Below are 9,335 nucleotides of genomic sequence, written 5' to 3'. Positions count from 1 at the left end.
AAGTGAAATTAAATTGAACATGATACACTTACTGGAATTATGAACAGACATGATACACTTACTGGAATTATGAACAGACATGATACACTTACTGAAATTATGAACAGACATGATACACTTACTGGAATTATGAACAGACATGATACACTTACTGGAATTATGAACAGACATGATAGACTTGATACACTTACTGAAATTATGAACAGACATGATACACTTACTGGAATTATGAACAGACATGATACACTTACTGGAATTATGAACAGACATGATACACTTACTGGAATCATGAACAGACATGATACACTTACTGGAATTATGAACAGACATGATACACTTACTGGAATCATGAACAGACATGATACACTTACTGGAATCATGAACAGACATGATACACTTACTGGAATCATGAACAGTGTAGAAGAGCAGACTAAGACATGCTAACACGCATGCATTTACTTTTATCATTCTCATTGCCAGAGGCCACACTACAAACAGAAAAATAATGGGATTAATATTCTTAAATATTACATAATATTGACAGTTTATATAATTTCAAACTATAAGATCGAGCCTATATCTATTGATGTACTTATATCTCTGGTGAACTAAACCTATCACGTGCGACCAGTATTAAATAAAAATCAAAATTCAGTTAAAAAGGATGTACAGTTATTTGTGATGAAAAAGGTAGAATATATTTATGATACACGTGATACCTCCATTTTACTCAGTAATAATAGTATGCCAAGTCGCGAAATATATATAACAAATCGTCGACAAAAAACGGTGGTAAAAATATGGAAAAGAGAAAGAGCTAATTATTATATGTAACTTAACAAACTCGTTATATAATGTAAGTCAATCTAGAAAGAAATTTTATATGTATAATAACTACTCAGATGTGAAAATAATGTAAAACCATAAATGTATGTAGCACTGTCATTTTTTACATTTTTTGTTGTCCTTTTTAATGTTTTTAACTCATTACAGATTTGTTCAATGTGGGCCTTTAAACATTTTATTTATTAGTTAAGACATGATCTTTAAAGTACAGAAAGGTAAGATGTTGTCACCATTTCCACGAACTGATTATTTGTGAAACGACCGATCAATCAAAATAAAGATAAAATCAGAGTGTGAAAAGTCCAACCGCGTCCTGTAAGGAAATCGACATTTGTCTGACTGTTCATTGTTGATTTAGAATGAAATTGAAACTTTTATGAATCAATGTACCTTAACGTCATTTGAGCCGCGCCATGAGAAAACCAACATAGTGGCTTTGCGACCAGCATGGATCCAGACCAGCCTGCGCATCTGCGCAGTCTGATCAGGATCCATGCTGTTCGCTTTATAAGCCTATTGGAATTGGAGAACTGTTAGCGCAGGCTGGTCTGGACCCATGCTGGTCGCAAAGCCACTATGTTGGTTTTCTCATGGCACGGCTCATTTATTTAATCCCCGGTAGTTGTATAGCTTTCAGGTTAGAATTTATAGATAAATCAACACTAAGTATACATCTAAACAATGCCAACGCACAGGTAACAATAAAACACACAAAAGTACTCTCAACAAAACTGAAAATGACGACTTTTACTTTCTGAAAGGTAAAATTCTGTATGAAATCTACCAAAAAAGAAAGAAAGAAAAAAAGGATCATCGAATAATTCCAACGAGAGATAGAACACTGTTTTTTTGTACTTTCATAAAGATACGCGCTACATAAAGTAATTCGGACGCTTTTAGGTTTTTAAGTCTCCAAAACAATCGTTAGAACTAGCGTCCAGTTTCACGAAGCTAAGAAAACCGTCGCGCAGTAAGTTAAGTAAAAGTTCGTTTAGTTTTACCATGCGTTTATTTTGGTCTTGCCTTTGAAAATACCTATACTGATACAAATATTTTTGCTATATATCAGCATAATAAATACAGTTTCTTTTTGCACATTTTTTTCATATTTGTAGAAAACTACCGTGTTTATCACGATATAAAGTTCAAAGGAAAAGAGCATGCGACAAGTCGTGTCTTCGGTGCATTATAATTTCCAGTCATGTAAAAGGTGATACCGTCTTTTAAATAAAAAATTCCTTATATAGTTTTATTCGCAATTATACCGTTTGTATTACATATCCAATCCGTGTTATTTTAAAATATCAGTGATAACTCACTATAATTAAACTTTTACTTTGATATAAAGGCAAAACAATATATATATATATATATATATATATATATATATATATATATATATATAGTATATATATATGATATATTCATACTTACTGTATGAATGGATACGTACTATTTAGAGAGATATATGTTTTTATCCGAAACCACTTGAAAATTGAAGTATTCAAATTTTGAATAGTCATTGTAATACACATGAAACCAAATATTTATGTTTCATTGCTTTAAGCCATTGCTGCTGTAAATTTAATGTGATTGTATTTATATTCCCTACAACGATCAAGACTCAAGCCGACATTTAAAGTATTAATTATTTGAAAACAACAACAACAACAACAACAACTGAGTTTTAATAAAACAATATACCTGTTATAAATGGTATTCTTTCTCTCATAAGTGCGTTTCAGTTTTCAGCAGAAGATTATTGTTTTAGAAAAACAAATCCAAAGTCAGACATTGTTTACTATTATTATTATCATTGTTACTAATTGACATTCTAGCTGTAGTAATTAATCAGTTTTGTCTACTGTAGTTAATACAAGCTCAGTAAATCAGGCCAAAAACAGTGCAAGTTTTTTTTTCATTCAATGACTAATACAGTGTTTTTTTTTAAAGTATACTATGCTACATTTTAAATAAGATAAATATGCCAAAATGCAGAGTTGTCTTTGCCTGTGATACCTGTATATCTGATTATGAAATTATTTGCCGGCAGTTCTTTCATATGTTTTTGTAGTAGTTTATATGGGCGCAAACTTCTAAAAATCAATCTAGTACCAGGAGTATACGATTTATTTACTCGAATTTTCGAGTTAAAAAGTCAAAATTACAAGCTCAGTAAGTCAAACATTTGAAATGCTAAGTCGAAATTTTGTATTAGTATCTAGAAATTTACAGTTAATAAAAGCACCTTGCACTAATGCTCTTTGGAGAATCAATTTTAAATAAATTAAAAGAAGCTGCAAATGGAAACAGGAAGCAAATTTTAGTCACGGTAAATTATTGGCAAGGTGATATACAGTCATTTCTCTGATTTAATTCTATTGCCCATAGTTAATTTATGCAGTCATATTACTATTCTATTTGAAATTTATCACAACACAATAAAATTTTAATGCTTGCGAGTACGGTCGTATATCAGTTTATGATGTTGTATACTTCACATATTTTATGGTTCTGTACTCACCTGAGCATGATACATCAAGATCAATACATACTGACCCTAAAGGTCATATACTATGCTGAACTGCTGTACTTTAAACCTGCATCACCTTCAGGCTGAAAATTATTTTCTTTTTATCAGTTTCAATTAATTCAAATCAAATATCTGAATTATTTACAACAAACTTTATAAAATGAAATTATAAAATAAATATGCTTGGAATTAAAGCTAAAAGATTTTCAAAGAAACTGAGAGGTACTCCTTTAATGTTTCTTCAAACAATATGTCAATGAAAATATGAATTCTGTAATTACTCAAATTTAAGACATGTTTATTTTTGTAAAGTTTGCATGTAAACTGATTGAATAAAATGTAAATAAAAATGTTTATACTTTTGCAGAAGACCCAGTACGAATAACACTTATATGCATGGTGGCAGTTTTGGGAGGCAGTAGACTTTTTTACACTAATTATTTCAAAGGTAAAGTCTTATATTGTCTGCTGAATGAAACAAAGAGAAAATGTTCTTTAAAATTATGATCTATTTCCGTTGTAAACGCAGTAGTTTTACCAGAATGTTTTATGATTGCTTTTCACACATTCTGAAGAAGTATTGCTAGCATTTGTTGAGTTTTGTAAAAAACAAAGCGATCTCTCTCTCTCTCTCTCTCTCTCTCTCTCTCAAACGTTCTTGTTATCTTTTTCAGGACTTTCTATTAAGTTCACAGGCAAGCTATTTCCGAGAGCAAAGTATGAAATAAACGACAGAGCTAAGTGTAAAAACTTTATTACATTCAAATGATCATTTAATATATTGCTACATACATTATAAGCTGTACATATTATACAATATTTGTAAATCTCAAGTTTGGTTGAAGCGTTGTTCGTATTACCTCTACAACTACAGAATTACGATTGGCTTATACATAAATTGCAGCCTGGATTTAGTACAACTTACGAGCTTCTAGTAAATATATTTCAAATAGTCAAATTGTGAAAATATTTCCTACATATCGAATATATCAATATTTATTTTGTTGTTTGTTGTCAACAATACTGAGCTAGACAGACACTATTGAAGTACATCGGTTTCTGTGTTTACTGTTTATAAAATAAATTAGTGTCTCATACCGTCTTCGTTTTCCTTTATTTTTCTTCTTGTTGTGTTGATTACTACCCAGTACATTTAAATGCTACAGATATTAAAATATTTTATCGACAAGCCAACGAATTTCACTTGTTAAAATCATTAAAAAATGATGTTGGTATTCTGAATATCATTGAATTCATGTTTCACCAAGTACGAATGCGTAATTTGTACTAATTAATGTAAATCTCACAATGCAGTCACATTATTTTATTTCAGGGCTCTCAAATAATTGTAATGAGACATTCGAGCCAAGCTTTGATGAAAATTTGCAAGTCATCCAAAACTATCCGAAAGGAGTTACTGATCGTTACTTTCCGAAAATTGGTGGGAACAAAAGTAAACCGGATATGATGGTGCAATTTCCGGTGTTTGTTACAGCGATGGACTACACTTATTATCCTTTCTGTCAAGGGATGTTTTTCTCTTTACACGCTGTACTAAACTCGAAACGAAATAGAGGTAAAAGTCGAATCATCGTGTATGATTTAGGTTTATCGGAAAGGCAGCTTACGGTGGTAACAATTTATATTAATTCGCTTTAATTAATTACGTAAGAATTTTAAATTGGTTCACTAATTAAATCAAACTTTGCGACATGAAATCGAATAATATTAACATAAAATTTTATTTATTTCAAATGAATATAACTGGCTGGTTTGTTGAAACAGATTTGTAATTCTGTCACTTACAGTTTCACTAATAGTTTAACGTGTATATTTCATTTTTTTTGTCTTATGCAAGATCTAAAAGCTATAGTCATTTATATCGTTTTTATTGTTTTAGTTACGGAAAAAATGCAGGTGTGAAATAAGAAGATTCCCCTTTGAAATGTTTCCACCACACGTCCGAAATCTGAAAACGTATGCATTCAAACCATTAATCATTCAGGTACGTGGTGAACGTTGAACGTTACCGTCGTGAACTCTTCCTGCCAAATGTCCCCCCCCCCCCTCCCCACCCCACCCCACTTCCTATTAAATATTCCCGATTCCTGCCACATTTCTTGTCAAAGGTTCATATAGAAGAAATGGTTTGTAATTTTTATCACGGCAAAGATTCCAATTGGCAGCTACACAGTGCAACTTTAACATCGCTTTTCACAAAGGTGCCACAGGTACTGCCGCAATAACATTCATAGCGCTCAGAGATGTAGAAGTGAAGTGATCTTGTTGTCAGACGTAACATCATTGAACCGAACTTGTTACTTGTTGATGACACATTGATAATTACTTTAACAGCAATGCACTTTTTTTCTGGTAGCTGTTAAAGACAGTATTTAAAGTGGCTGTTCTTTATTTTAAAAGCATGTTAGTGTTCATACTTCAAATAGCTATTTTTTCTGATAATCATTTTAAACAATTAAACATATAAACATTAAAACTTGCAGTATTTTTAAACATGTGAAATGTGTGTAATTAAATTCAATATGAATCAATACTTATTAAAAATCAAGGTAATAATCGATTTTGAACAAAAAGAAAATTAAATATATAGTTTGCTGAAATCTTTTACATTTCATAAACAAACCTGCAGTGTGAAAAGACAAAAATGCACTCGGTCAATGCAAACTAAAATGAGCCGTGCCATGAGAAAACCAACATAGTTGCTTTGCGACCAGTATGGATCCATACCAGCCGGCGCATCCGCGTAGTCTGGTCATGATCCATGCTGTTCGCTTTCGAAACCTATTGCATTTAGAGAAACCGTTAGCGAACAGCATGGATCCTGACCAGACTGCGCGGATGCGCAGGCTGGTCTTAATCCATGCTGGTCGCAAAGCCACTATGTTGATTTTCTCATGACGCGGCTCAAATGATTATTTCTTCAATACTATTACAGATGACGCTCATGGAATTCGGATTTGTTTGGTGGGCAGACACATCAGTAAAAATCGTTAGATTTAATCTAGACGACGCCATTAATTACGCCAAAAAGAACAGCGTACTTTTCTTCGTTGAAAGAGATTATCCAATAAGATACAGCATAGCTCGGCAGACAGACGTTAGAACATTCAACTATTTAGAAGAGGGTATCTGTAAATTTAGATCATTCGGAGAAGTTTGGGCAACAACTGTACTATTTCACTTTGATGACATTACAAAAGCTGTGGTAAACGCGTGGGCATCATGCGCTCTAAACGAAGCATGCATTGCTCCAGTTGGGAAGGAAAAACTTTCATGTGACTTGCTTGACATAAACGATGGCAGATGTCATCGATTTGACCAATCAGTGTTAGGAATTATCCTCCGTCGCTTATATCACGAACAAAATGAATATCCACTGGATAAAAAGCTGAACAAGATATATTCTGTTGGAAGACGAGAGTTCGTCAACTATTTTGAACGTTGTCGTTCTGAGTATGCTTGCTATTAAATTACCAGGGTTCATAGTTATACACATGATATCCGTTGTTGTAACGTATGAATTTTCAAATGTATAATTTTATAAAGCAGATTTGATACCCTCAAGGTTTTCAGTGTATGATTTAATTCATAAATTTTAAAGTGATTCAAATAATTGCAGCCAAGACGATTCCCGACTTTGTGGTGATGTTCTGTTCATGGCTTACTATGCCCACATTAATTTTGATTATCACTGTTTTATATGTATGCGCCATTGGCACCAAACTACTAAAAGAAATTTCATGCTACATGTTATAATCTGCCCCTAGGTATACTATTTTAACCATGGTATCCGAAGAGAAAATAGAAAAAAAAAACCCTTTCAATCGCACCTTTATAACAGTACAAAAAAAGTATTAAATTTGCTCGGATATAACATTTCTATAAGCTGATTTCCATACATTTGTAATAAATTTGGGTAAAGTGCAATAGAAACAATATAGGAGGAATTCAGAAAAATAGCCTAACCGATCTGCTACGGCAATATCTATTGTAGTTTAGCGCTCGTATAATCTCAAAGACTTTTTCATCACCTAAGGAAAGGTGTCAATGTAGCAAGGTGTTTCTCTCGGAACGTTTAACCGTGTTTTGTTATGAAATTAGGAAGCAAAACATCATCAGGTCAATTAATAAAACACTAAAAATGGAAAGGTTTCTGATGGATGTATAAAGAAATGTCCAACTGGACTAATAAGGCTATGCCTTGCTATGCCTACAGAGATGGAACATATGGTCATAGTATGATGTTCTGTACCAGAACAGATGACAGTATAAGTGAGGAAACCGAAGATAAGTAAGTTCGATTCTTTCACTACAGGAGCTATTGCTGAGAATGGAGGATCATTTTAAGGCTCTACAAAGACTTAAATAGTTAACAAATGAACTAGTATAGAACTAACTCAGAATGCTACATAGATTAGTTTTGAATAAAATTCCAATCTTTTATTTGAAAATCGTGAAAAAGATTTGCCTGGTCTCTTCTCAGAAATTTTCAAATATTATTGATGCTTCATCAATACACTGCATCTCGCCCTACATCTATACATTGCATCTCGCCCTACATCTATACATTGCATCTCGTCCTACATTTATACATTTCATCTCGTCCTACATTTATACATTGCATCTCGCCCTACATCTATACATTGCATCCTACATCTATACATTGCATCTCGCCCTACATCTATACACTGCATCTCGCCCTACATCTATACATTGCATCTCGCCCTACATCTATACACTGCATCTCGCCCTACATTTATACACTGCATCTCGCCCTACATCTATACATTTCATCTCGTCCTACATTTATACACTGCATCTCGTCCTACATTTATACACTGCATCTCGCCCTTCATCTATACACTGCATCTCGCCCTACATCTATACACTGCATCTCGCCCTACATCTATACACTGCATCTCGCCCTACATCTATACATTGCATCTCGCCCTACATCTATACACTGCATCTCGCCCTACATCTATTCATTGCATCTCGCCCTACATCTATACACTGCATCTCGCCCTACATCTATACATTGCATCTCGCCCTACATCTATACATTGCATCTCGCCCTACATCTATACATTGCATCTCCCCTACATCTATACACTGCTTCTCGAACTAACATTTATAACTGAACTCCCTAAGTATACTAAATTTTGATCTCCCCTATTCTAACACGCATGCTTAGTCTTAATCTAAACTTGCATCTCGCCCACATCAAAATACAACTGTCACTCGTCCTACATTATTGCTATACATGTTGCCCTAAATCGATACTATATGAATCTCGTCCTAAGTTTTATACAGGGCATTTTACACGGTCATCTATACATTGCATCTCGCCCTACATCTATACACTGCATCTCGCCCTACATCTATACATTGCATCTCGCCCTACATCTATACACTGCATCTCGCCCTACATCTATACATTGCATCTCGCCCTACATCTATACACTGCATCTCGTCCTACATCTATACACTGCATCTCGCCCTACATCTATACACTGCATCTCGCCCTACATCTATACATTACATCTCGCCCTACATCTATACATTGCATCTCGCCCTACATCTATACATTACATCTCGCCCTACATCTATACATTACATCTCGCCGTACATCTATACATTGCATCTCATCCTACATCTATACAGCCTTCTTAAAACTAGAAAGAAAGAAAAAACAGTTCCATAACTGAACTTCTAAGGTATGGACTCCAAATTTCTGTATGCATCCCCTTTTGTTTAAACGGACGACATAGCTTAAGGTCATGTATCAAACTTTGGTTCCAGCACGGAAACAAAATGAAAACGTATCACGTGTGTGCATACATTACGCCTTGCTGAAACATAGGTTTGTTTTGGCGCTTTAAGGCTCGAACGTATAAGTGAATTAAAAGTCATATAGTTTTATAGAGGAAAGTGT

General features: G+C 33.8%; 1 protein-coding gene across 1 annotated transcript; it reads left to right on the top strand.

Annotated features, from left to right (window-relative positions):
* Window positions 1–1,039: 1,039 nt before the first annotated feature.
* On the top strand, window positions 1,040–6,869 carry LOC128557406 (uncharacterized). The gene is made up of 4 exons (XM_053544764.1): window positions 1,040–1,061; window positions 4,713–5,011; window positions 5,280–5,384; window positions 6,336–6,869. The coding sequence occupies exons 1-4, from the start codon at window positions 1,040–1,042 to the stop codon at window positions 6,867–6,869; spliced, it is 960 nt and encodes a 319-aa protein (XP_053400739.1).
* The last annotated feature ends 2,466 nt before the right edge of the window (window positions 6,870–9,335 follow it).

This window comes from Mercenaria mercenaria, chromosome 5, assembly GCF_021730395.1.
Source record: "Mercenaria mercenaria strain notata chromosome 5, MADL_Memer_1, whole genome shotgun sequence".
NCBI lineage: Eukaryota > Metazoa > Mollusca > Bivalvia > Venerida > Veneridae > Mercenaria > Mercenaria mercenaria.
Note: the sequence above shows the minus strand (reverse complement) of the source record. Positions and strands in the feature narration are given on the sequence as shown.